This window comes from Sorex fumeus, unplaced genomic scaffold (genome assembly GCF_029834395.1).
Source record: "Sorex fumeus unplaced genomic scaffold, SorFum_2.1 ptg000155l, whole genome shotgun sequence".
NCBI classification, from domain to species: Eukaryota; Metazoa; Chordata; class Mammalia; order Eulipotyphla; family Soricidae; genus Sorex; species Sorex fumeus.
Genome location: NW_026606212.1, coordinates 2,595,551 through 2,623,000, shown reverse-complemented (window position 1 = coordinate 2,623,000; position 27,450 = coordinate 2,595,551). Strand labels below are relative to the sequence as shown.

Below are 27,450 nucleotides of genomic sequence, written 5' to 3'. Positions count from 1 at the left end.
TGCACTCAGGTATTTCTCCTGGTGGTGCTCGGGGGATCATATGAGATGCCGGGGATCAAACCCGGGTTGGCCGCATGCAAGGCAAACGCCTTCACCGCTGTCCTATCGCTCTGGCCCCGAAAGTCATTTTCCGATGGGAAAAAGACAGCCTCGGGTGAGTCTCTCAGAGGTAGTAGTTGGCAGTTAGTCACTTCAAGGTTTCTTGTGTGCACATATACATTATATGTTTCCTGGTCTTTCTTTTGTGGGGGAGGGGACTTGGGGCCACACCTGGCAGTGATAGGGGCTTTCTCCTGGCTCTGCGCTCAAGGATCACTCCTGCAGGGCTTGGGAAGACCATATGCAGTGCCAGGGATCGAACCTGGGTCAGCTGCATGCAAGGCAAGTGCCCTGCTCACTGTTCTCTCTGTCCAACTCCCTACACACTGTTTCTGAAAACAATCTAATGCTCTTGGTAGGTTTTTCTCCCCCCTCCCCCAGGAGTCCACAGTCAACATCCATGCACAAATTACGGAACAGTCTCAGTGCCATTCTGGAGTCCAGCTGCAGAGCCCTGAGTGCTCAGTCTCCCTGACGGCCCTTCCTCATCCCTCATGGCTGCCGACAGTATTGTGATGTCCGAATGTGTCCAGCTATGGTGTCTGCGGGCCACACGTCCTGCCAGTTGCTCACACACGTTAGCTGCAGTGTGCGTTGCGGGGTGCACCCACTTGCACACAACTGGTCATGGCACAGCTGGGAATGGCAGCACCAGGAACCTGGGCAGCAGAACTTCGAGGATGGTTTGGGTGCATGTGGTAGCCTAAGGGGCTGCACTCATGATCTTGTGTTGCACGGCAGGTGCTGGATGCCACTGACAGATTATCCTCCAAGGCCCTAGCAGTGAGTCTTTATTTTGGGGGGTGGTGGAGGGGTGCGAGGTGTCCTCCCAAGCAGTGCTCAGGAAGCCTGGGGCTCCTTCCAGTGACTCTGCCAACTGGGCTGGCGAGTCAATCCTGGCCTGAGGACACGGTGCTGTCCTGGTCCTGCCATGCTGGGCGTTATCTGGGCTTTACTAACTCGGTCTGGGGCTACAGGGTTGTACCTAGTAACACTGGGGTGGTACCTATAATGCCAGAGAGCAAACCGGGGTGGGCTGCATGCAAGGCATGCGCCTTAACACCTGTATGGGCTCTCGGGCCCCCATGGATCAAATCTGCAGATTTCTAACTGGTAACTACTCCCTGGCACCACGGGCTACAAGCCAACTGCTGCTCAGTGCTGGTGCCCGGAGAAGACTCCACAGGCAGGCGGGGCCTCCCCCAGCCTAGGCCTGGGCGGGCCTGAGCCCCGAGAGCAGCATTTTATTTTCAAGCAATAAAAAGGACTGGCAGGTCTCAAGCCAAAAGGCCGCTCAGAGGCCAAACGCACCAGGGCCTGTTCTTCGTAGGTTTGGGACTTGGGGGCTTTTTGTTTTGTCTGTTTTGTGGAGTTTTTTGTTTTTATGTTTTGTGGTTTTTTACAAGGCCACACCTGGAGTGCTGTGCTCAGGGATGGCTCCTGGTGGCACTCAGGGGACCAAGTGCAGTGCTGAGGGTCAACCTGCGTCGACCACATACGAGGCAAAAACTCTACCTGCGACACTATCTCCCCGTCTCTCTGCCCTTCTGTTTCATTTCTGGGCCACAACCGGTGGTGCTCAGAAGCCACTCCGGACTGGGGACTATGTGTGGGAGACAGAGCGGTGCCAGGGCTCGAACCCGGCCTCCAGACTGCAGCACACGTATCAGCGGCCCTCCGAGCCATCTTCTGGTGCCTTTATACAAGTGCTCATGAGACACCGGTTTGATGTCAAGGGTTTACACCACCTCTGTGAGGTTGATGCCCCTGATGTGACCTCCTGCCCCTGGCGAGAGCTCACTTCGGCACGGGTGGTTTCAGCATTGACGGGGGCTTTCTGGAATTGTTGGAGAAGGGTCAAACAGGGCTAGTCAGTGGGACCCCAAAGTCAAACGCAGCCTTCACTGTCCCCGAGGGTCTGGCTTCTTCGTTTCAGGCAGTGCCAGGGGAGTGGGGGCGGGTCCCATGACACCAGGGTCAGGAATCCCAAGGCTCAGAATGTCGCCTTTACTCCCGCTAAGTCTTCTCTCAGGCAAGAGCTAGATTTGAAATGTGGTCAGGGTGTGTGGGGGGCTCGGCGAGGGGCACTCACCCGCGCCTTCATGAGGGCCAATGCCCTCTCCGAGTACCCGATCAGCCGCATGCAGTGATGCACCCGGCCGGGGCCCAGCCTGCCCTGGGCGATCTCAAAGCCACGGCCGGGGCCCAGCACCACATTCTCCTTGGGCACCCGCACTTGCTCAAAGAGGACCTCTCCATGGCCACCTGCAAGGAACCAGTGACCCCACGTGACCAGCTGATCACCTTTCTGGGATGCGTACTCTGGCCACCATTCATGGCCCACGTTGGCAAGATTCCTGCTGTCACTCGGTGGTCTGACTGTGTGGAGGACAGGATGCGCAGGCGCAACTGTCCTCTAAGGCCAAGGGCCCATCCTGCCCTGTTCCCACCCAGCATGGCTCTGCCTGTCCCATGTGGCCTCTGCCTCTCCCATTCCTGGTGGTCTCCGATGAGTCCAAGAGGGACCTGAGAAGTGGAAAGACCTGTCCCCAACCTGGCTATATGGCTCCAGACCAGCCCCCCACAGATCCCGCCCCCTCCCATGGATCCCGCCCCCTATGGATCCGTCCCCTGCCATGGAACCCGCCCCCCTCATCCTGTCCCCGGCACGGATCCCAGCCCCCACGGTTCAGACCCCTCCAGATCCCGCCCCCCCCACACAATCCCACTCCCCCAAGGATCCCGCGTGCCCCCCCTCCAAGTCCCCCCAGCTGCTGCGTCCTAACAAGGGCTGACGAGTGGGCCGGCCCGGCCCCTGGCTCACCTGGCGCGTCGTCCAGCCCGTACACCGTCAGCGGTCGGATGACTCTGATGCCGGGGGTGTCCATGGGGACCAGGAGCACAGTCTGCTGCCGGTGCCGGGGGGCCTGCGGGTCGGTTTTCCCCATAAACACGCAGAGCTCACAGCGAGGGTCCAGGATGCCTACGGGGAGACGCAGGGTGGACTGGCTGATGCCAGCCTGGCTGGCGCTGCCCAGACATAGCTCTCAGGATGCGCTTGGGAAGGGATGGGGCAGGTGCCTGAGCAGGAATCAGAGAGAGGAGTTGGGTCCTGTCCCAGGGAGAAATGAATCCAACATCATAGAGCAAAAAGGGAGTTGCTTTTTTTTTCTTTTTGTGTCACACCTGGCGATGCACAGGGGTTACTCCTGGCTCTGCACTCAGGAGTTACTTACTCCTGGTGGTGCTCAGGGGACCCTATGGGATGCTGGGAATCGAACCTGGGTCGGCCGTGTGCAAGGCGCTACCTGCCGTGCTATCTCTCCAGTCCCAGGGTTGCTTTATTCTTTTTTTAAAAGTGTGTCACACTGAGCTCCAAGGACAGCTCAGAAACAGGAGGTGGCATGGTGGGCAGCCTGCCCGCAGGCAGCACCAACACAATGGCCTCAGGTACCCACAGTCAGCAAGTTCCACAGGCAAGCAGCACAGAGCCCTTGCCAGCCTCCTGCGTGAAACAGGCGTCCGCACTCCTGCTCCTGTGAGAGGTGGAATGTGAAGTCACGCAGGAAGGGACCTTCTGCTGCTCCACAGAAAGAAGCCCAGAGAGGGGGCGGGTGGGGAGAGGACAGAGGGGACAGAGAACCCAGGGCCCATGTCAGTGCAGGTGGCACTTGGTGACCTGGGGGGAGCCTCTGCGGGGGGCACACAGCCTGAAGCTTCTGGAAAGAAGCTGACGGCAGGGCCAGAGCAACAGTACAGTGGGGAGCGTGTTTGCCTTGCATACGGCCACCTGGGTTCAATCCTTGGCATCCCATGTGGTCCCGCAGGCACCGCCAGGAGTGATTCCTGAGTGCAAAACCAGGAGTAATCCCTGAGCATCGCCGGGTGTGACTCAAAAAAAAAAAAGAAGAAGCTGACGGCGCCCAGTGCTAACGGGACCCAGTGAGTGGGGCTGGAAGCCAGGCGTCAGGCGGCTACCTGAGATCCACCACTTGTGGCCGTTTATCACGTAGCAGCCGCCCTCCTCTCTGATGGAAGCCTCGATGTTGGTGGCGTCTGAAGAGGCGACCTGAGCGAGAGCAGGGGCCAGGGAAGCAGGTGAGAGGCCCCAGGGCAGGAAGCGGGTCCCCCTGTGACCGGCAGCCCAGGCGAGGCACCTGTGGCTCGGTCATAGCAAAGCAGGAGCGGGCGGTGCCGGCCAGCAGCGGTGGCAGCCAGCGGGCCTTCTGCGCCTCCGAGCCGTAGCGCACCAGCAGCTCCATGTTCCCCGTGTCCGGAGCCGAGCAGTTACACACCTGGGGGAGAAGCAGGACAGAGTCCACATCGAGTCCCATCCCCCGAGTCCCATGCCCGAGTCCCATCCCCCGAGTCCCATCCCCCAGTCCCATGCCCGAGTCCCATCTTCCCGAGTCCCATGCCCGAGTCCCATCCCCGAGCATGGACGCGTGGACCAGGGCGCCCTGGACATCTCCAGTCCTCCAGTACCCTAAGCTTTTCTGCTCCGGCAACAGGTGCCGAGACAACACACTTTTGTCTATTTTTTTTTCTTTTTGGGTCACACCCGGCAATGCTCAAGGGTTACTCCTGGCTCTGCCATCAGGAAACACTCCTGGCGGTGCTCGGGGAACCATATGGGATACTGGGGATCGAACATGGGTTCGATGTTTGCAAGGCAAACATCCATCCCATTGTACTATCACTCCAGCCCGACAACACACTTTTCATACTCAGACTCCCTGAAACCCAGCACGGCCCTCTGCCCAAGGACACAGCCAGGCTGGTGCCTCGCACATCCCCGTCTGCCTGGAAATGCACTTTTTTTCCCTTCTTTGGTTTGTGCTGGGGACCCTGGGATCACTCACGCCAAGCGCGTGCTCCTGCCCCTGAGCCAGCCCCCAGCTGGCACAAACTCCCTCCACCTGCCCGCCACTTGGACTCCTCATTCTAGGTTTCGGGGCTCCTGGTTCTGGTGCAGGCTGGTTCCAGGGAGGGTGATAGGGGTTCTTGTGGAGGGTAAGGTCATTCTCCCACGCAGGAGGGGAAAGCCAGTACCTCAGGGGCATATAGGGACGTGCCCATGAGCTCACACAAGTGAGCATACTCCACGTTGGTCAGGCCGGCGCCGTATTTTCTTTCAGGGTCTACTTCTAGGGGGAGGAAAAGGTTCCAAAGTCCTTCGGCTTTAGCTTTCTCCTGTCAGGGGGAAAGCCAGTTGGGTAAGCACAGTGAGGGACTAAACTCACCCTGGGGGTCACTCTGAGGTAGAGGGAGAGGCCCTGGACGCAGCTTTGCTCCCAGGACAAGCTCTTAGCAGGTAGCTGACACTTCAGGCCTGTTCAGATCTGGCTTCCCTGTCTGACTGGACACCATGAGCAAGAGACCATGGGGGAGGCGAGTCATCTGGAACAGGCGTAAAGAGAGCTTAGCTCAGCCCTCATGTCTCTCAGCTGCCTGGAGCAGCCACACAGGCCTACCTGAGACCCTGAAGCGCTCTCTCTCTCTCTCTCTCTCTCTCTCTCTCTCTCTCTCTTTTTCTTTTTAGGTCACACCCAGCGATGCACAGGGGCTATTTCTGGCTCTGCACTCAGGAATTACTCCTGGAAGTACTCAGGGGACCATATTGGATGCTGGGAATCGAACCCGGGTTGGCCACATGCAAGGCAAATGCCCTATGTGCTATGCTATTGCTCCAGCCCAGAAACTCTTTTTCTTTTTGGGTCACACCTGGCAGTGCCCAGGGCTTACTCTTGCAGAGGCGTGCAGACATCACTTCTGGAGGGGCATAGGGGGCCATTCGGGGTGCTGGGGATCAAACCAGGTCAGTCACATGCACGGCAGGTGCCCTACTGGCTGTACTCTCTCTCCAGTGCCCTGCTTATTTATTTATTTTTTCCTCTTTGGGGGCCACACCTAGCAGTGCTCAGGGGTTACCCTGATTCTTGGTGCTGGTGGCAGAGGTGGGACCAAGTACTATACCTGGGCCTTCTGCATCTCTCCCACCCAAGGTCCGAGGATCGGCCTGCTGCCGGGGCCTACCTTGAGGTCTTCCAGTAGCGGGGCAGGGGTCCACCTTTCTTCGGACGCCTGGTGACGGCGCAGCTCCGGTTCGGCAGGGTACACGTGCTGTTCCATAAACTGCCGCAGTCGCTCGTACAGCTCCCTGGCGGGTGGGGCGAGGCCCTCTGGAGACAGCACCAGATCTCCTTTTGCGGCAGCCGGGGCTGGGGAAGGCCTGGGGTGAGGGCAGTAGGCTCTTGTGCCTGGGGCCCTGGGTGGGCGAGGGGAGCCAGCGTGCGTGTGGTAGGACCTGGTTAGGGGCCGGGAGGTAGCAGGCATCTCTTTGAAAATCCGGAAGCCTTCCTTGACTGCAAAATCCCACGCCAGGTTAGACATAAATTCGGTCAGCTTCCCGCTCTGCTCGGCGTTCGCAGCGCTGGCCTGCCCTGCGAAGCAGCGAAGAAGAAGCAGTTGATGTTTCTCTCTCTCTCCCGCTCTCGCTCTCTCTTTAATGATGAAATTCTAGATTTGAAATTTTTTCTTTTTTGAGTCACACCCAGCGATGCTCAGGGGTTATTCCTGGCTCTGAACTCAGGAATTACTCCCGGTTGTGCTTGGGGGACCCTATGGGATACCAGAGATTGAGCCCGGGTCTGCTGTGTGCAAGGCAAAGACCCTCCCTGCTGTGCTATCACTCCAGCCCCTAACGATGAAACTCTTACCACATCCTTTCGTTGGTTTTTACTGCTGTGGCCACACCTGGAGGTTCTCCGGGGACCATCAGCTGCTGGGAATTGAACTGGGGGGGGGGGCTCTCCCATGCAAAGCCCGCTGTGCTCCAGCCCTCGGAGCCAGCTCTCGGGGGCTCTTACCACGTACCATTTGCTCTCGAATTTTCTGCCTGCCAGATGGGTCCCTGAGGAGACCCCATGGGCAGCAGAGGATGCTGGCAGGTACCTGTGAGTGAGCGCCTATAGACGCCCTGCAGGATGGCGGCCAGGCGGAAGAAGGAGAAGGCCAGGTAGAAGTTCCAGTTCTCCACGGCGGGGATGCCCCTGTGTGCGCAGTACATGCTGAGAAGCTGCTCCGCGCTTGGGATTCCCAGCTGAGGCAGGTCACGCTCGCGCAAACCTGGGGCGACAGTCCACGCAGTTGGCCCGGGGGCCTCCAGGGAGTGTCCAGCATCTCGAGGCTGGACATTTGCTTCACTGGTTCTAAGGGTTAGCCCGTTATTTCGACATCCTCAGACTGTCTTTTAAACCGCTGCTGCGGCACAGGAGGTGAGGGAACTGTATTAGTTCTCTTTGGTTTTGTTTTTGTTTCGGTGTTTTGGGCCATACTTGGGGGCTGCTCAGGGCTTTTTCCTGGCTCTACACTCAAGGATCACTTCCTGGAGGTGCTCAGGAGACCAGGAGGGATGCCAGAGATCAAACCCAGGTGGGCTGCATGTAAGCGCCCTACCTGCTATTCTATTGCTCCAGTCCCAGCCTCCACTTCAAAAATTTTAAAACCTTGTATTTTTCAGCAGGTTGGGTGCTTGTCGTGCATGTGGCTAACCCAGGTTCGATCCCCGACATCCCATATGGTCCCCCGAGCACCTCCAGGAGTGATTCTTGAGTGCAGAGTCAGGAATAATCCCCGAGCACTGCCAGGTGTGGACCCCCAACAAACAACAAAACCCTTGTATTTCAATTTACTCTCTTGGGTTCTCTCCAGAGGTGCTGAGAGGAGCCAGAGCCAGGCCTGAGGACTGACCAGGTTGATGGTCCCTGTGAAGCCTGAGGATAAGGTTAAAGTCATTCTTTTTCATTTACAAATTAAAGACGGGGGAACGCGTAAGCGCCTTCCAAGGGTCTGTGCTCCCCGCCCCGCGTCCAGCTTTTGCTGCCCGCCCTCTGCCCGGCAGCAGCGCCCACCTTGCAGCAGGGGGAAGTCGGAGGGCAGGTAGTGGGCCAGGCAGCTGGAGGCCACGTCCGCCAGGGGGTCGCCCAGGGTAGACAGTTCCCAGTCGAGGACGGCCAGCACTTCGGGCTTTTCGGGGTGGAAGAGCAGGTTGTCCAGCCTGAATGGGCAGCGGGAGGGAGAAGAAAACAGCTCTCAGGAAACCTGCCCCCACGCCGCCCTCTGCTGCCTGCGGCCCCAGGCTCTCTGGCGGGGCTCAGCCAAGGAGAACATGGGCAGGGGAGCGGACAGGGCGCGGCCCCTGTGGGTCGGCTGTGGTCAGATGGTCCGCTCTCGGGAATTGGGGATGGACATTTTGTTTGTTTGGGGGCCTCGCCTGGCAGTACTCAGGAGTTACTCCTGGCTCTGCACTTAGGAATTACTCCTGGTGATGCTCAAGGTACCATAAGGCCTGCCAAGGATCCAACCCACATTGGCCGCGTGCAAGGGAAGCACCCCAACCATTGAACTATTGCTCCAGCCCATTGGGGTGGTGTCAAACCAGGTCTGGAGGGGCCGAGGGATGGTACAGTGGGTAAGGCACTTACTCGTCTTTGATGGAGTTACCCAGGTTTGATCTCTGGCACCCCATAGGGTACCCTGATTCCACCCGGAGTGATCTCTGAGTGCAGAGCCAGAAATAATCCCTGAACACAGCCGAGTATGGCCTCTAAACTACTCTGTCTCTCTCTTCCTCTCTCTCTTCCCTCCACCCCCCCCACATAAATAGCTCAACTAAAACAGGTGTGTAAATTCTCAGACGCTGCCGCCACTGAAGTTGGGCACTAACCCTTCACCCCGGAGTCAGTTTCTTTCTAAGAGACCCAGCGCAGGTAGGAAAAGGTGCTGTGTGACCTGGGAGAAAAGCGGCCTCTCCGGGACTCACACCTCTGGAGCCCTGAGCTACTGGTCGAAAGCCATTGATCTAGAAGTTTCCATGCTGGAAACCCCAGAGACAGAGAAGCCTGAGGAGCCCAGCAGTCCAGGCCTCCGTGCCAGGCCTGTGAGGAGCCCTCGGGAAATCCCTGCCCCTCCACTTCAGAGCACCCCCAGCAGAGACAGTTTCTCCCTGGGCCAAGGGGAGATAACACAACGGCACAACAGACTGAGAAGTGCAGGCTCTGCGTGCGGGAACCCAGGTTTGGTCCCTGCCACCGCCTGATCCCCCAGCACAGCTGGGAAAAGCCACGATCACCGCTGGGTGTGACCCCTCAAATGAGAATCAAACAGGCCCCCACGCTGCAGAACGGGGAGCGCAGGCAGTGGGAGGGGTCTGCGGTGCTGGAGTGTGTGCTGGCGACGCCCCCGCCAGTCTAAGGGAGGCTGTCAGTCATGCCGGGAAGCCCCCCCCATCCAAGCCAGGGCCAGGGGGCGCCTCTGTGAAAAGAATCACCCTCCACTGCCAGCTGCCGCCACCCCCAAGACGTGCCCCCTCCCTTCCCGGAGGCGGTGCCCACCTGAAGTCCCCGTGCACCACGGTGGTGGCCTGCTGCTGGGGAAGGTGACACGGCAGCCACTCGATGAGCCGCTCCATGGCCGGGATGGGGCCCGTCTCCGCGGCACGGTACTGCTTGATCCAGGTCTGGACCTGGCGCGCGATGTAGTCCCCTGAGGAGGCAGGGACGGAACATGCCCCGTTTCAGGGTTTCAGACACCCTACACGCCCCGTAAGTTGTCCCAGGACCCAGCCCTGGGGAGAGACCCCTTCTTGGGCTCTGTGTCCAAGAGGGGGCTGCACCTGTGTCATCTGGGCCTGGGTCCCGGCCACACGGTCCCACCCTGTGCACAGATCCTAGGAGCTTCCCCTCAGCCTCTGGTAAATCCATTTTTGGATAAACAGTCAGAGTTAGGGCCTGGACTCAGCCCAGATGCCTGAATTTCAACCCCCGGCTCCTGCCATCTCTGTGTGACCTCTGGCAGGTTACTCTGCCTCTCTGAGCCTTACTCTGCTCTTCGATGAGATGGCCCCCATAGAGCTGCTGAAACATAAAACAGAAAGCCCCTGGAGCTGTTCCCAGCACGTACTAAGACCGTGAATATCTGATATTGCTACTCAGTTATTTGCCAGGAAACCCAACAGCTCCCACAGCCGAGGCACTTGGCAAAGACACACCTGGGCCGGCACAGAGGAGTTCTGGGGTCACTGGGTCACCGGCAGAACCTTCCACTGACTTTTCTGCCACCAACCCCTCAGCTGTATGAAGCATGATATGATTCCCATATCCACAGACTGTCACGAAAATGGAACAGAACCCGGGCCAGAAGGCCAGTACCGGAATTAAGGTGCTTGCCTTGCCCTTGCTAACTCTAGTTCAAATCCTGGCACCATGTATGATCCCCTGGAGCACTGTCAGGGTCATTCCTAAGTGGAGAGCCAGAGACTGCCCTTGAGCACCCTGGAGGTGGCTGAGCTCTCTCCCAGCAGAAAACAAAACCCAAACGAGATGAAATCTACATATGACAAGCTAAACACAGAGCCCGCAAGGAAGGCTGGGAAATGATGTGATCACTACCACCGTTCCTGATAACGGGTCAGGTCTCTAGCTCGGCACCTAGCTCAGTTCTCACTCCTCATCTGAGAGGGAAAAATGGGTCTCAGACACTAAAGGACTGAAGCCAAACCAAGAGAGCACAGTGGCGTGTGGGACCCACCACACAGCAGGGCACCCGGCACCTTCCTCCAAAGGGCCCAGGGGTGAAGACTCCAACCCGTAAGAATTCAATCCCAATGGACCGATTCAAACCCCCTTCTGTTTCCAAGAAGGGGAGAAAACAGAGGAGACAGTAAAGGTGACCATGAGGAAACACTCACGACACATCTATTACATAAATGATGTGGTCACTTTGGAAGTTCCTTTGAGGGCCAGAGAGGTAGTCCAGGGGTTAGGGCACTTGCCAACCCTATTTTGATCCCCATCATTGCTCATGGTTCCCAAATGCTCCCAGGGCATGATGAGTACTGCTGGGGATGGTCCCCAAATAACTCCCCAGAATAAGTAAGGAAAGTTTCTTTGAAAGAGGAGTGTGTGGGGGGGAGGGGGGCAGGGTGGTTCCCGGGTTCTCTCATGAAATCCTAATTTGGAAAAACAATCTCACATTAAAAAGTAAAAAACACTTGGGATAATATTGTGGGAAACGTGACAAAATTCCTTGGCCGTGACAATGGCCCTAGTGTGGGGTCTCAGTGATGGAACGGGGCAACACCGCCCCAACTCACCATGTTTCCCGTAGTCTTCTAGACCCGCGGCCTTGAGGTCCACGCTGTGGATCTGGCATAGGACGCGGCTAACGGCAGCGTAGATGGCTTGCCTCTGGCCGCGCGACAGGCCGGGCAGGGAGGGGTCCTTGTAGATGAGCCCTGGGCAGTATTCCATCACATAGAAAGGGGTGCCGATGATGCTGGGGACACAGACGAGGTGTGAGGTGGTCTGAAGAATGAGTCCGTCTCTGTCCCTGTCTCCCTCCCACCCTGTTTAGCCACACCGGAGCTGCCCAGGGCTTAGTCCTGGTTCTATGCTCAGGGATCACTCTTGGTGGTACTCAGGGCACCATTTGTGGTGCTGGGGACCAAACCAGGACTGGCAGCGTGCCAGGCCAGTGCCCTGCCCATTGTGCAATTGCTCTGCCCCCAGGCCCTGCTCTTTCTGACTGTGTGTCTGCCTCGAGAGACCGGGCCATCTCCTTTCACTTGCACACAGCTCAGAGGCCGACCGGAAGTTCCTTTTCCCCAGCCCAACCCACACTCACAGCCCCGCTGTTCTCTCCCAGGCTGCCTCTCTCCTCCTCGGTTTCCTTGGGGAGGCCGCCCAGACGGGCTTAAGCGGACTATAACCAAGGAAAGCAGGTCAATCCGAGGAGACAGCATCCGAGGGTTAGGGACATGTGCTTTGCGTGTGTGGGACCCAGGTTTGATGCCCACCAACCCAGCATCATCCGACACAGTCTTGGGGGCCCTGAGCCCTACCAGGTGATTTTGGGGTTCTTCAGCAACACGGGGCCTGAGCAGTAGGGCCCAGAATTAAAAAACAAAAATCCCTGACAATACCAAATACTAGAAAAAATGAGAAATTAGGAGTCTCGGTCTTTAGTTTACAATAAAGCAGAAATAAACTATACAAACTAAATAAGTCTGAGCATCACCTGGAATCGGTGCAGAGGTCAAGGACTTTGGGGACGGGGACTCCAGAGCTGGAAAGGGCTTTCATTATCCTGTTAAAACAATGCAGCTACACTGTGATTCTGAGAAATAGCCAGAGGACTCAAAAGGAGGCATCAAGTGCAAACACCAGATGAGACAAATCAGAAACCAACCACAAAGGTATAGCTCAAATATGAAGCAAACTAATAATTACTTTAAATGTAATAGGATCCCAATTCAAAGACAAAATTGTACTGGGTAGAAAAGCAAAACCGAACTATATGGTGTCAAGAAACCTACTTTAAATATAAAAACAAAAAATAAGCAGAAAAAAAGATAGAAAGGGAAGCGTCATGAAACTGGTAAGCACAAGAAAGGACAGAATTAGTGTAATACCATAAAAAGGAGACTTTAAAACAGAGGACTTACAACTTCTCCTATTTTCAAGAATTTCAGGAACTAGAGGACAGCAGTAAATGAGACCACAAGGAAATAATCAAGACAAACCCATTAAGAAACTGACATCATCTCTTTAGAAGTTCCTTTAACAGTGAGGAAGACACTTAGCTTGCATGTGGCTGACCTGGTTCAACCTCTGGCACCTCATATGATCCCTGAAAGCCCACCAGGAGTGATACCTGAGCACAGAGAGGAAGTAAATCCCAACTACCACTAGGCGTGGCCTAAAACAAAAACCAAAACCAACCAAAAAGGTCATTTGAAAGAGTGAAAGAGAGGATGAAAGAAATTACTTTAGCATTAACCCCTGATTGAGAAAAAGAACATCCAAACAATAACCATAAAACCTAACTAGGAAGTAGGTTTTCTCACTTACTTCCATTTGGGGCAAATTTCAAAATGACACAAGTTACCTCATTAGCAAGATATGATCATCATGAATGTGTACTGTCTAAGAGCAACATTTCAAAAGGCACGAAGTGGTGAAATATAGAAGCGGCTGTCTGGGAAAGCAGATTAAAATCTCAGTCTGTGGGCTGGAGCGATAGCACAGCGGGGAGGGCGTTTGCTTGCATGCGGCCAACCCGGGTTCAATTCCCAGCATTCCATATGGTGTCCCGAGCACCGCCAGGAGTAATTCCTGAGTGCAGGGCCAGGAGTAAGCCCTGTGCATTGCCAGGTGTGACCCAAAAAAAGCAAGATAAAAAAATAAATAAAAAAAACTCTGTCTATGTAAATGATTTGTGTTAGGAAAAAAAAACCTCTAGGGACAATTAATCACAATCACAAATCATCCTGTTATTCGTCGATTGCCTCGAGCAGGCCCCAGTAACGTCTCCTTCATCCTAGTCCTGAGATTATATTCAAGGCTCTTTAGGAGAATGAGACCCATCATTGTTACTGGTATTTGGCATATTGGGTACGCCACGGGGAGTTTGCCAGACTCTGCCCTGTGGGCAGGCTACATTCGATAGCCTGCAAGTTTGTCCAAAGTAGGAATGAGATAATAAGATGTCATAATAAGATGTCGCGCGGATCTTATTATGGATCAGATGGACATTTCTAGAACGCTTCACCCGTGAGGGCATGACACACATTCTTGAGCGAAGCCCATACTCAGGCCTTACCCCTGGCTCTCTGCTCAGGGATCACTTCTGGTAGGGCTCGGGGGATCAAACTCTGGTGAGCTGCATGCAAGGCGGGTTCCCGGGCTGCTGTACCATTGCTCTGACCCCTGCCAGATTGTTTCCGGGGGACCACACCCTGTAGTGCTCAGGGATCACTTCTGGTGGGCCTTGGGGAACCAGACAGGTTCTCAGGGGATCAAGCCTGGTTTGGCTGCACGCCAGGCAGCTGTCCTTCCCACCGTTCCATCTCTCTGAGCATCACCCAGATGACAGGGTCTTACTTGCACTCGTTCTGGAGCTCCTTAACATGCCGAGAGTCGGGAGCACTGTGATGGAGTATGGATGGGCCAGGCCCTGAGGCTTTACCTGAACTCCCTCTCGACAGCGTGGGCAGATGGCAGGAGTGTCCCAGGAGGCTTCTTCCTCAGAACCAGCTGCTGGCCAGTCAGCCCGATGTAGTAAGTTGGATTGGACTGGCCGTGGTCAAACTGAAGAAGCTCCATCGAACCTGCAAGTGTGGACGCGACACCTGCTCGGGAAGCTGGGGCAACCAGACAGGCTTTACCTGGCTGTGGGTCCGAGGGTGGGAACACCGACAGCCTTGATCTGGGCTGCTCCTCCATTTCCCGCGCATGATGGAGACCCAGGTGGTGCCCGCCATTCCAGGCCCAGGGTGCCTGAGCTCACAAGCACTGACACCTCGGTCACCTCCTCACCCTGTAGGATGCCAGGTCCTGGCCTCCTGCCAACTCCTGCCATGCAAAGACAAGGGTCTCCACTCTGCTCATCCGCCACCACAGCCCAGTCCCGGCAACCCAGGCGCTGAGGGGATGCCTTAAGGCCAGGGATGGAAGGTGCTTGGCCATCCCTCATCTGTGCTCAGCCAAACCACGCTCGACACGCGTGACAGCTGACCGGGGCTGGCAGACGCCTCCAGCCTGAGCCAGAGCCGCCTTCGGGACAGCGATGACCAGTCCAGCAGGGTAAACTCTGCGGTTCTGACCAAAATGCTGTCATACCAAGCTTCCTCTCAAGACTGGACTTTGGACACAGATCTGCTTTGCTTGCGCAGAAGAGCAAGATGGCAATGGGGAATGCCTGAGCCTCAGGAGTGTGACAGGAGACACTGCGAAGGCCCCAAACGGTGGGGACGAGCAGAACAAGAGTTCCAAACACAAAGACTCTCTCACGGGGCAGCAGCAGAAGGTGAGACTGTGGCCAGCTGAAAGGGCTCTGAAAGTCCCCGAAGTCCCCACTGCTCAGGGGTGATGGGAGGGGCCAAGGACGTTCATGTCACCTTTGCAAATGAGGCTGCGGGCTCAAAAAAATTTAAAATGGCTGGAGTGTGGGCTCAAAACGCGGGGCATGTTGAGGCCAGAGCAAAAGAACAGCAGGGAGGGCGTTTGTCTTGCTCGTAGCCAATCCGGGTTCGATCCCCGGTACCCCATAGGGTCCCCCAAGCACCGCCAGTAGCAATTCCTGAGTGTAGAGCCAGGACTAACCCCTGTGCATCACTGGGTGTGACCCAAAAAGCAAAACAGAAAAGAAAAAAGAAAAAATGAGGTGTGCATCTCTGCAGGATGGAGGCCCCGGTCCATTCCTGGCACAAGGTCCCCCCCAACACCACGAGTGCTCAAAAATAATACCAAAAGAGAAAAAAAAACATGAGGGGCCAGAGTACAGCAGATAGGACGCCTGCTTTGCATGACGCCGACCTGGGTTCGATCCTGGGCATCCTGTATGGTCCCCTGAGCCCAAAGCACAGAGTCAGGCGTGATCCCAAAACCAACCAGAAAGCCCATAAAGGAGAAACCCCAGAGAGATGCCCCGGCATGCTGTGGGGTCTCCGTTTCTCGCCTCTGGACGGGAGCTTGAGATCACTGTTGCCGTGTCACACTCAGGAGGAAAAGGGGGCAGGGACACTTGGGGAATCCATGAGGTCAAAGCGGCGAGAGGTCAAAGGGCTGGAGCCCGTGCTCTGCATGTGGGGGTGCAGGTTCTGAGTACCAGCACTGCTAGGAATGTCCCAAGCTCTGGGTGGACAGTAGCCGCCGAGCACTGCTCGGGGTGGTCCCCAAATAAAAACAAAACAAAAGGAGGTGAGGGCTTTTCCCCAGCAAAAGTGAGAGCCGCAGGGCCCAGTCTGCCCCTCGCAATTCCCCATCTCTGATCCCTAACTGGAAATACCTGCGGCCCGGAGGCCCAGCCGGTCTCTGAGGTACTTCTCTAGGGGCTCGGTCGGGATTTCCATGGTCTTTCTTACGGGACGCGTGTTTGGAATCACCCTTCTCAGTGCAAAACCCAACACAGCTTCCAGTTCCTTGATAGCAGCCTCCGGGTCCTGGACCTGGTTTTGAGGACAATGTTGCCTGAGCCCCTGCCCCACACACCGGGTGAGGGTCAGGCCCGTCCATGGTCTCTGAGAGGGAAACAGCCCAGGACCGAATCCCTGGGCAGGGGCTCGGGGCCAGAACACGCAGCCCACGGGGATGCCACAGAGTTGGTTGGTTCTCGTAAATTCTGGCACCCCCCCCCCGGGTTTGCAGACCTGCTGTTCCGGCATCCAGGTGACCCCGCCTGGTGCCCCTGCACTGTGCCCAGGGCACCAGGTGGAAAGAGGCCTGGGCAGCTGGGCCTGGGACAGTGCCGCAGCCCAGCCTCCATGCACTGCCAGGGCCAAAGGCTGCTCGCCTCCTGGGGTACCACTTTTCCTAGTAGTACAGCAGGCAGTCTCCACCCCCATCTGTGGGGGATTCACTCCAGGACCTCCAGAGTATGCAGGAGACCAGACCATTCTGACCCCTCTCCCTGCTGTCATCGCTTTCTGCAGACACACCTAATTCACAAGTCGGCACGAGACTGGCAACTGACTCCACCGAGCACTGGAAACACGATACAGGCATGACCACAGTGTGGGCTCGCACCCCTGCCCTCCCGTGCCCCATCTCTCAAAGCCCCTACACGTTCTCAGCGGCAGCGGGTGGGAAGTGAGGCACATGCTCCAGTAAGGAGGGGCTGCTGTACGGGTCGGTGTTACTTCCCGTGGGAAACACCAGCAGCCAGTTACACAGAGGGCACAGTACATGCGAATGACGTAACAGGTGGGGGAGATGGCACGGAAGGGAAGGGGCTCGCCTGGCATGCGGCCCATCCCGACTCAGTGCCTGGCACCCCATGGTCACCCAAGCACCCTGGGGGCACCTCGGGCCAGCAGCAGCCCCTGGGCATGACCTATGTCCCTCCCCCCAGGACAAAAACAGATAAATACTAAAAATAACCTATCAGGACAGCACAGAAAAAAAAAAAACACTAAAGACAGCTGCGGCTCTGAGTGGAGAAGGCTGGCCCGGAAACCCGCAGGAAACGGTGCCCGTTACCTGAATGGTGCGAATGCCCAGGCTGGCAGCTGCTCTGAGATTCGGACCCAGATCGTCGAGAAAGATGGACTCGGAAGGCTGCACGCCCAGCCGGGCCAGGCACAGCTGGTATATTCTCGGGTCTGGCTTACAGATACCTTCCAGGCAGGACTCCACGACCTGGGGATGGGCCAGCATAAGAGTCCCGAGGGGGCATCTCTGTGTCATCGTCTCTCACCCGGCCCCTACCCCATCCCCAGGACTGAATCGCTCAGAAATGAACCTACTACAGTCAGAGCAGCCAGAACCCACACCCTCCGCTCTGACCTCACAAAACAACCGAGGCTGACTCCCAGTTAAATGACCGTCCATCTGCAAGACCAAGGAGGCACTCAAGGGCAACTCCCTTTACCTCATGTATTCAGGGCTGGTGAGAACTAACTTTTAGCTAAAAGAATGTCCCGAAGGAGGGCCGAAGAGGTAGTCCAGTGGGAAGGGTGCTTGCCTCGCACACAGCCAAGCTGGGTCCAATCCCTGGCACCAACACTGTTTCCTCAGCCCCACCAGGGGTGAGCCCTGAGCACAGGGTCAGGAGCAAGCCCTGAGTGAGGCCCCAAATAAAAACATATACAATTAAACAAACACTATTTTGGGGGGATCATACCCAGAAATGCCCAGGGACAATGCTCAGGGCTTACTCCTGGCTCTGCACTCAGGAATTACTCCTGGCGGTGCTTGGGGGACCACATAGGATGCCAGGGATCAAACCCGGGTCAGTTGTGTGTAAGGCAAACTACCTTCCCACTGTGCTATCACTCCAGCCCAGTTAATACTATTTATTTCCCCTCAGGTTACACCCAGCGATGCACAGGGGTTGCTCCTGGCTCTGCACTCAGGAATTACTCCTGGCAGTGCTCGGGGGACCATATGGGATGCTGGGAATCGAACCCAGGTCGGCCGTGTGCAAGGCAAACGCCCTACTCGCTGTGCTATCGCTCCAGCCCCAGAATTAATACTATTTTTTAAATATCCTAAAGAAATCTCCTGAAGTGTAGCAGTGCTCAGAAGTTCCAGCAGTGGATTCACCCAACATTGTCATTATTAATAATATTAAGAAGTTATTATTAATCCCAAGTAATAAGTAATCCAGTGTTTGGCATAGGCAGGAAGGAGGCCACGCAGCTACACCCACTCCCATTGAGACACAGGAGGAGAGGGCCAGTGAACCCACACCCACTGTGTCCGGCTAAGAGTCAACGGTATTTTCTTTCCTTTTCTTTTTTCTTTTCTGCCTTTTGGGTCACACCCAGCAACACACAGGGGTTACTCCTGGCTCTGCACTCAGGAATTACTCCTGGCGATGCTCAGGGGACCATATGGAATGCTGGAATTGAACCCGGGTCAGCCGTTTGCAAGGCAAATGCCCTCCCCACTGTGCTATCATTCCAGCCCTTTCCTTTTCTTTCTTTTCTTTTTTAAAATGGAATCATTGTGAGATATAGTTACTAAACTTTCCTGTTTGAGTTTCAGTCACATAATGATTGAACACCCATCCCTCCACCAGTCACATTTTCCACCACCAATGTCCCCAGTCTCCCCCGCATCAGCGGTATTTTCCAAGTTCCCTTTCAACCTGTTCCAAATATAGTTACCTTGTTTGAGTGTCTGAGAAAAACTGTCACTCACCCAAGACGTGCAGAAAAGGAGGGTTTAACATGTACCCTAATTCCCCCACAAAGACCCTGTTTCGATTTTTCCAGAGGCCGTGTGACGCTTACCACATCAAACTGTTTCCGGTCCAGGGGTAAAAAGCTGTTCCCATCGGGCAGGTAGAAGTTATTGCTCAGGACTGCGGTCTGGAGGCCCTTGGCCCGGATCCGAGCGATGGCCTCGGTCATCACTGGGAACTGCTTGGACACTCGCTCACTGGTCATCAAGGAGAAAAATGAGTCCACGGGCACGGAGGTCTCTGACTGAGAAGAGGAGGGCAGAGAAGAAGCCGCGGTTACTGAGAACAGTGTTGTGTGCTTGGTTTATGTCTTTGGGCCGTAGCCGGCAATGATCAGGGCTGGCTCGAGGTCGGGAATCACTACTGGCAGGCTCGGGGGACCATATGGGATGGGAACCAAAGACGGGCTAGCTGTGTGCAAGGCACACACCCTCCTGCTGGACTATGGCTGCCGTCCCAGGAGGAGCAGCTTCTACCAGGAGAAAAACATCCTGCCCACCTGCCCGAAGAGCTGGGCCGCTGACCTGCTCCTGAAAGGGACGGTCCCCCTTGCCCCTTGCACAGAAGTTGTGAAGTCACTTTGGAAGAAGTGACTTAGCGTTACGATGATTCAGGAGCAGAGCTATTTATATCAATGTTCCAGTCAACTGCATTCTTTTTTTGTCTCTAGTAGTCAATTTTTTTTAAAGTATCACGATACCAGAAGGGGATATATTAAACCCTAAAAGTGCATTAAGAACATTTAATTTTTAATGACTCAGAAGACATTAAACGATTTTATATTGCCTGAGCATCACCATGAACTTTAGTATCTCATCAATTTTTTTTGCAACTTGATCAGGGGGTCTTAGAAACTCTTAACTGACCATGTTTCACAATCTGCAATGGCCCTTGTACATCATGTACATACACACGCATGCACACACACAGCTTGATGGAAACAATTCACAGACCACACAATTCAATGGCTTTTAAGTCACTAAGTTGTGCGACCAACACTAGCATCAATTTTATTTTTGGGAGGGGGCTTTTTAGGTCACACCCAATGATGCTCAGGGGTTACTCCTGGCTCTGCACTCAGGAATCACTCCTGGTGTTGCTCAGGGAACCATATGGGATGCCGGGGATTGAATCTGGGTTGGCTGCGTGCAAGACAAACGCCCACCCGCTGTACTATCGCTCAGGCCCCAACACTAGCATCAATTTTAGAATACTTTCTTCATCCTGAAATGAAACCCCACACCCATTAGCAGTCACTCCCCTTCCTACCCAACCCCCGTTAGTCCTGGTCTTAGAAAAATCACTGACTTGCTGTTTCTGTGGATTTTTCATTAAACCTGGACATTTCTTAGAAATGGAAGCTGACAATATGTGGCTTAAAAACTCTTATCTAACCATGTTTCAAAATCTGCAATGGTCCTTGCAAAACCTGCAATGGTCCATACACACGCATGCATGCACTCACACAGCTTGATGGAAACGCAATTCACAGACCACACCATTCAATGACTTTTAAGTCATTAAGCTGTGTGAACAACACCAGCATCAGGTCTTTTGTGTCTGGCTTCTATCATTTGGCATCATGATTCCAAGGTTGATACAGACACAATTTTTTTTTTTTGCTTTTCGGGTCACACCTGGCGATGCTCAGGGGTTACTCCTGGCTTTGCACTCAGGCTCCTGGCTTTGCACTCAGGAATCACTCCTGGCAGTGCTCAGGGAACCATATGGGATGCTGGGAATTGAACCTGGGTTGGCTGCATGCGAGGCAAATGCCCTACCCGCTGTGCTATCACTCCAGCCCCCTAGACACAATGTTTATGTCTAAGTACACGCATAGACATATGTGTACTTATGGAAACACACACATAAACAAACTTACTCAGATGCCCTTCTGTATTGAGTGACAATTACTGTATTTCCTCTGCAGCCACCACTATATGCCCACAGAACTTTCTTCACTATGCTTTGAGTTCTTTTTAACAGGGTTCTTGTGAAGGCTGCACGTGCTACTGGAATGGTTCTGAACAATGTGCAGGAGTTTTGACATTTTTATCCATTGCTTTTTTTGAGGAGGGGTTGGTTTGGGCCACATCTGGCAATGCTCAGCTCCTGGCTCTGCACTCAGGAATTACTCCCGGAAGTGCTTGGGGGACCATATGGGATGCCAGGAATCAAACCCAGGTCGGCCGCATGCAAGGCAAACACCCTACCCGCTATACTATCACTCTGGCCCGTTTTGCAGCTTAACCAACTCCATAGATATGCAGGGCACCTACTACTCTGTGTGGAAAAATTTAGCAAATTCAAGTGTGATTATCGCTTACCATTTCTGAAAAACGTTTTCCAAATTCTCGCAGTAAGTCCTCTGTGGGTATCTCTCCTCTCATGAACTTCATCCAGGGTCCATTTTCACCACCTGCGACCAAGGCCTTCAGAGTAGTTCCAGGAGGGACACGATGTTGTGCTTCCCATTCTACAGAAAGACAACGTAGTGAATGAGGGCCATCATCAGGGGGATGTCTGTCCTGCAGTCTGTGGCACCGCAGTGGTGCCAGGACTCAGAGTAAAATTTCAGATAATATAAAAAAGGCAGATGTTGGGTTACTGGACCCCCACCAGGAGTGATCCCTGAGCAATCAAGCCAAAAGTACTATCAAATACCACCAAGTTTGGCCCCCAAACAAAACAAAAAAGTATGGGGGCCAGAGAGATATAGTACAACGATTAAGGAGCTAGCCTTGTGGCTGGAGTGATAGCACAGAAGGTAGGGCGTTTGCCTTGCACGTGGCCCGACCCGGGTTCAATTCCCAGCATCCCATATGGTCCCCCGAGCATGGCCAGGAGTAATTCCTGAGTGCATGAACCAGGAACAACCCCTGTGCATCGCTGGGTGTGACCCCCAAAAAAGCAAAAAAAATAAAATTAAAAAAGGAGCTAGCCTTGCACATAACCAGCCCAGGATCAACCAACACAAGGCCCCGCCAGGAGTGATCCCTGAGTGCAGAGCTAGGAGTAGCCCGAGCACTGCTGTATGTGGCACAGACAAAGCCAGGCGAGAATGACGTGAACACGCAGGTCAAGTGGGGTAGCGTCAGCGGCAGAGTAAACAGAAACGGAGCTTGTACAGGTCGCAGAGTACAAACACGGCTGGCATGGACACAGGGTGAGCAGAGCCAACTGGGCAATGTGGCAAGAGGCCCCGATACTGGGCAAAAGGTAATGGACTGGACCTAGGGGACAGCGTGGAGGGTGATGCAAAGCCCAGGGCGCCAGAGGCTGAGCGGGGAGTTAGGGGGTTGACGGGACAGCCAAAGGGATGGTCCTTTCTCCTGCCTGCGGGGTGGGAGGAGAATGTGGGAGAACGTGCTGGCAAGAGGCAGAGGACTCCAGCAGAACCATGGGAGAGTGTTGGAGCCCAAGGCAGTTCTTTTTGTTGTTGTTGTTGGGTTTTTTGTTTGTTTGTTTTTGGTTTTGTTTTATTTTTTTTTTTTGCTCTTTGGGTCACAGTCAGCAATGCTCAGGGTAAATTCTAGCTCTGCACTCAGGAATTACTCTTGGCATTGCTCAGGGGACTGTATGGGATGCCGGGGCTTGAACCTGGGTTGGCGGCATGCAAGTCAAATGCCGTCTCCATTGAACTATCGCTCCAGGCCCCAGATGGAGTTCTGTCCAGCTTCCATCACTGTGTGGTTCTGACTCCTGGAGCCGAGACCAAGGCTGGGGAAGTTGACTGAGTTTAACGGGTGGAGCATTGGGACCGAGAAGAGCCGACGCGCATGGCGTCAGAGGCACCTCACAGAGGCAGGCTCAGCAGCGGGACGTGGAGGAGGGGAGGACGCCATCCCAGGATGGGAAGACCCCAGGATGCTTCGGGGTTCGAGATCTCAGAAGCAGCACAAGGTTGAGGGAAAGGAAAGGTTTCAACAGCACTGGCAACAGCACCTTCAGCAGTGAGGGTGTAGGAAGAACTGAGCGCTCACGTGCTGAACACGTCACCAGCTTAGTGGACTGTCCCAAAGCATCTAGAGGACGGTCCTGATTTCACCCCAGTTTGATGAAACTCGGGAATGAAGACACAGGAGAAATGGAATAAGCTGCCCTAGACCCTCACTCCCCCATCCGCACCCCGGTAGCTTGAACGTGGGACGGGAGAGCCAGGACGTTCCCCCTGGGCATCACTGTGGCCCGGGCTGCTCCTGCTCACCTGCGGCCACTGTCCGGGGTGCCGGGATAAGTACCCCACCCATGTCAAATATCACCGCCTTGTAGGGGCCGCCTGCCGAGTGTGTCCAGCGGTGGGGTATGCACTGGGGCCATCTCAGGAGCGCTGTCCTCACTGCACGGCGGAGTGGCGCGGACTCCAACAGCTTCTGGAGGCACATACTGGAGCCACGGCTGCGGAGGGAGAAGATGCAGGGTCCAGGGCACCACCAGCCAGTCCAGGTGCAGCAGGGCCCACTGGGTACTTCCAACCGTCTCCCCCAAACTGTGGCCAGACCATCCTCCCTGGACAAAATGCTGTTTAGCTTCTCCCTAACCAACTCCCTAACCCTCTCCCTAACTACCTCCCTACCATCTCCCTAACCATCTCCCTAACCAACTCCCTGCCATCTCCCTAACCAAGTCCTTACCATTTCCCTAACCATCTCCCTAACAGTCCACAGCTCAAAAATCATTTCCCTAAAACCCCATGTACCCAGCTGTCACCCGACTTCCTGCAGGCCCAAGTGGGATGAGGGGGACGGGGTCATCTCCTTCTTCTCAACATCTTCCTCTGTCTTTTCTCCCTGCCACCGCCCTCACCCAGCCCACGTTCCTGGCCATAGCCTCGAACTGGTCCTCTGGGCTCTTCACGATGCTTCTCACTCTTCAGCCAGTGCCCACCTTCAAAGGTGCAAATCTAACCCCACTCAACCCCACTCCAGGCCTGCAGCGAAGGTGGGGAGTCAGCTCAGTTGACAGGGCCACAAGCCTTGCCTGAGCTGGAACCAAGTTTGAGCCCCCACCTGGGCAGCACTGGCCCCACCCAGCACCACCGGGTCCCTCACCCCCGGCCTGCGTAAGGAGCCAAGAACTAGGGGAGCATAAAAAGGCCGTGCTGAGAATCTGTGGGACATGCCAGGTGTCCCTCATGTCCTTGGAAACTGATCGAATGGAGGGAAGTTTGGAATCAAACAGTCAGAGGATGCTAGGGGCTGGAGCAATAGTACAGTGGGGGTGGGGGAGGGGCGTTTGCCTGCACAAACCAAAACAGTCTTGATCCCCGGCACCTCATTCGGTCCCACGAGCACCACCAAGAGTGATCCCTGAGTACAGTCAGAAGTAAGCCCTGAGCATGGCTGGGTACCTGCCCCCGACCCTCCTCAAAAAGAGGCCGTTTAACATTTTAGTTTTGCTTTTGTTCCTAGGCCAAGACCAAAGTCTAGAACAGAAAGCAAAATCTACCTATTGGCTTCTAAAAGCACCAGCACATCATGCGTGGCAGGGCTGACTTCAGCCTCTCAGGAGCCCGGCCTCCAGCAAACGCCAGGGAAGAGGCTCTGGGCCCACAGCTGGCATGTTGCTCCTTCCCGCTGGGAGGCTGCCTCTAGCCACCTGCCAACCCGCTTCAGAGTGGAAGTGTTCGCACCTGCTGTGCCCAGAGCGGGAGACTTCCCACCTTCAGCGGTCGAGGAAACTGCCCTTCATTTTAAACTCAGAGCTCTGCTCGGCCTCCTCTGGAAGTTTTCTCTCTCCTTTTCCAGAAGGTTCCAGTAACCGACCCCCTTGCTTCTTTTCCCTTTTGCAGGAGTAGCTGGCTCTCACATAGTTAACTGTTCATGTCATGGTACCAAATGGGATGCCGGGGATTGAACCTGGCCACAGAAGTCAAGCGGCCTCCCTACGCCTGTAACTTTAAGCTCCTGAAGGCAAAGACTTGCTTATTCATCTTTGTCTAACTCCTTCCCTGGGGCCGAGCAGTGTCTAGACACAGCAGGTGCTCAGTACCCTTAACTTTTTTTTTTCTCAGGATTCACAGGGCCCACACCCAGCAGGACTTGGGAATGGGGGGCATGGGGTGTCAGGGCCAGGGGCTCCCACTGGAGCTCACTTCTCCCAGGCCCAGGAGATGCTCGGTAGAAATAGGACTCAAAGGTTGAATACACTGACAACCAGAAAATAGAGACCAGCCGAGACAGAGTTAGTAGCTGGCAGCCACAGCAAACAGTAGCAGGCCGGCTTCCCTTAAAATGATGCCTCTGGAAGGAGAGTCCAGTGTCATTAGCTTCATTGCGCTTTCACGGACGGGCCCACACGGGGTGTCATCACTTCTGGGGAGTGTTCCTGGAGCCAGACTGCCTGGGTTCAGATGGCCTCTGCCACTGAGCGTGGGCTCCTGAGCAAGCTACTTCCTCCCTTATCCCCCCACAGGCTCCTCCTCTGTAAATGGAAATAATTACAGGCCCTGTCTCATAAAATTGTGCTATTACATGAGACAGCTTGCAAAACACTCAAGGGAGGACACACACACCATTAAATGCTGCCTACTAAGGTAACACGAGGCAGACACAAGTTCTCACGTGTTATATGCATATGCAATGCGTGTACGGCACACACGTTTTCACAGGAATCTGGGCTTTTTTTAACAGGGTGTGAGCAGGGTGCCCAGCGGAGATCTGACAAAGTCTGGGGCATTTTTAGCCATCTACACTTAGGGAGACTTTCCACTGTCAGGAAGTCTGCTAAACACACTGCCAGAGCATATGACAAAATACACACATACTTACTCTCCAAAGAATTATCAGAACCCAAAGTGTAGAGAGCATCAACGGTGCTATGAACTGCTAAGAACACTACATACTAGAGGACACTCAGAAGCGAAACCCTGGGTGCTGGTGAGCGTGCGGTGCGCCAGATCGAACCCCGGGCTTCCCGCTTGCAAAGCAGCAGCTCAGCCCTGTTGAGATACCTCTCGGGCAGACCTCGCCCCGGACACCTTCACAGAGCCAAGAACACTGCAATCGAGTATCCACTGCCCTGAAGACGGATTCGCCGACCTCAGCGCACAGAGCGGAGCAGCGCGCGGGAACGAGCTGTCAAACCCGACCCCGGGATTCGGGCGCGCGCGCCGTCAGCCTCGCGGGAGGGAAACCGCGGCCGATGAGGCCAGGGTAGGCGACGTCGCACGCGGGCCAGGGCGAAAAACCCACCGACCCCCGCCCGAGATACCGACCCGGACCCCGCACAGCCCCGCAGTCCCTCCTCCTCCTCCTCCTCCTCCTCCTCCTCCGGCGCGGCGCCGCCCCCCGCCGCGCGCGGTCACGTGGCCGCCGCCCCGCCCCGCCAGGCCACGCTCGGTCACGTGGCCTCCGCCCCGCCCAATCAGCGCGCGCGCCGCCTGCGCAGGCGTGACCCTGCGGGGTCAGCGACGGCGGCCGGGAGGCGGAAGTGGGGTTGTTGTGGCTACGAGGACTGCGCGAGGACCTGCTGCTGCTGCTGCTGCTGCTGAGGCGGCGGCGGCGGCGGCCGCGGTGCTGAGGCTGTGGCGGCGCTGCCGGCCCCGGGCCGCTCGGGCCCTCGGCTCGCCCCGCAGCCCCGCCTGAGCCCGCCGGGGCCCGCGCCGGCCAGCGCCTGCCCTATGAGCGTGTCACTGGTTGTCATCCGCCTGGAGGTCGCCGAGCACTCGCCCGTCCCCGCCGCTTTCGACTTCAGCGCCGCGGGTGAGGCTCGGAGCCCGGCCCGGGGGCCCGAAGGCCTCGGGGGCGAGGGGGGAGCGAGGCCCGGCGCCGCCTCGGCCCCCCGCCGGCGGGGCGTGTCGCTTGCTTCCCCTGAAGCACCCCCCACCCCGGGAAGGCGGGGACCGGTGGCCGGCGTCGGGCGGGCGCGGCCCTTCTCGAACCGTCGCCCGGGCCGGGCCCGGACTCTGCGCCCCGGAGCGGCGGGGACCGGGCGGCCTGGCCGCCGGGTGCCCCCCGCGCGGTGGGGGCTGTCGCTGCTGTGGCAGGCGGCGACGACGCGCGGGTTGCGGGGTCAGCCGACCACCTGGGAGGGAAGGAGGAAGCCGACCCGGGCGGGTCTGGGGGTTGCGGGGGCGGGGGAGCCGGGGTGGCGAGGGGCGCCCAGGGCCACGAAGGCGTGGCGTGGGGCTTCAGGGGTCGCCGAGTTCGGACAGTCGATGACAAGCAGCGTTAGTCCCGTCCACGCCTCCCGGGGGTCGTTCACGGACGCGTGCTTGACCGAGTCTTCCGACGCCGCCCAGCGGTCGCGGCGGGCGGGAGCAGCCCGACCCCCCTGGCCCCCGGCTCGCCCGCAGAGTTCGTAGCATTGATCGATGGAAACATCTCCCCAGGATGTTTGACGTGAGGCTCCCGATGCCTTTCCCGGTTTGGGGTTTCGCCAGTTACAGATTTCCTTTTTGCTTTTAAAGTTATTTTTATTTGTTTGTTTGTTTTGGGGGCCACACCCGGCTGTGCTCACGGGTAACTCCAGGCTCTGTGTTCAGGGATCATTCCTGGAGGTGCTTCTGGGGGACCAGATGGGGTGCTGGCGATGGAACCCAGGTGGGTGGGCCTGCAAGGCGGTCCCTGCTGTGCCATGGCTCGGGCCCCTGCAAAGGTTTTT

General features: G+C 56.0%; 2 protein-coding genes across 4 annotated transcripts in view; one reads left to right on the top strand and one right to left on the bottom strand.

Annotated features, from left to right (window-relative positions):
* The window catches only part of ACAD10 (acyl-CoA dehydrogenase family member 10), a 28,519-nt gene extending 2,406 nt beyond the window's left edge, over positions 1–26,113 (bottom strand). Inside the window, exons 1-18 of one of the 3 annotated variants that reach the window (XM_056107213.1) lie at positions 26,063–26,113; positions 23,054–23,244; positions 21,174–21,322; positions 18,896–19,090; positions 17,139–17,297; positions 15,949–16,108; positions 14,128–14,269; positions 12,178–12,246; positions 11,255–11,436; positions 9,495–9,645; positions 8,013–8,158; positions 7,054–7,227; positions 6,136–6,542; positions 5,152–5,292; positions 4,257–4,394; positions 4,078–4,168; positions 2,924–3,082; positions 2,192–2,364 (exon numbers count right to left, since the gene is read on the bottom strand). In XM_056107213.1, coding sequence (XP_055963188.1) covers positions 2,192–2,364; positions 2,924–3,082; positions 4,078–4,168; positions 4,257–4,394; positions 5,152–5,292; positions 6,136–6,542; positions 7,054–7,227; positions 8,013–8,158; positions 9,495–9,645; positions 11,255–11,436; positions 12,178–12,246; positions 14,128–14,269; positions 15,949–16,108; positions 17,139–17,297; positions 18,896–19,090; positions 21,174–21,322; positions 23,054–23,231 — 2,814 coding nt within the window. In that variant the 5' untranslated portion in view covers positions 23,232–23,244; positions 26,063–26,113. The other 2 variants (XM_056107212.1, XM_056107215.1) reach the window with 2 other exon arrangements.
* Positions 26,114–26,271: 158 nt separating this feature from the next.
* BRAP (BRCA1 associated protein) overlaps positions 26,272–27,450 on the top strand; it is a 32,065-nt gene continuing 30,886 nt past the window's right edge. The window contains exon 1 of the mRNA XM_056107216.1: positions 26,272–26,549. Within this exon, the coding sequence (XP_055963191.1) occupies positions 26,468–26,549 (82 nt within the window). The 5' untranslated portion in view covers positions 26,272–26,467. The remainder of the gene's footprint in view (positions 26,550–27,450) is intronic.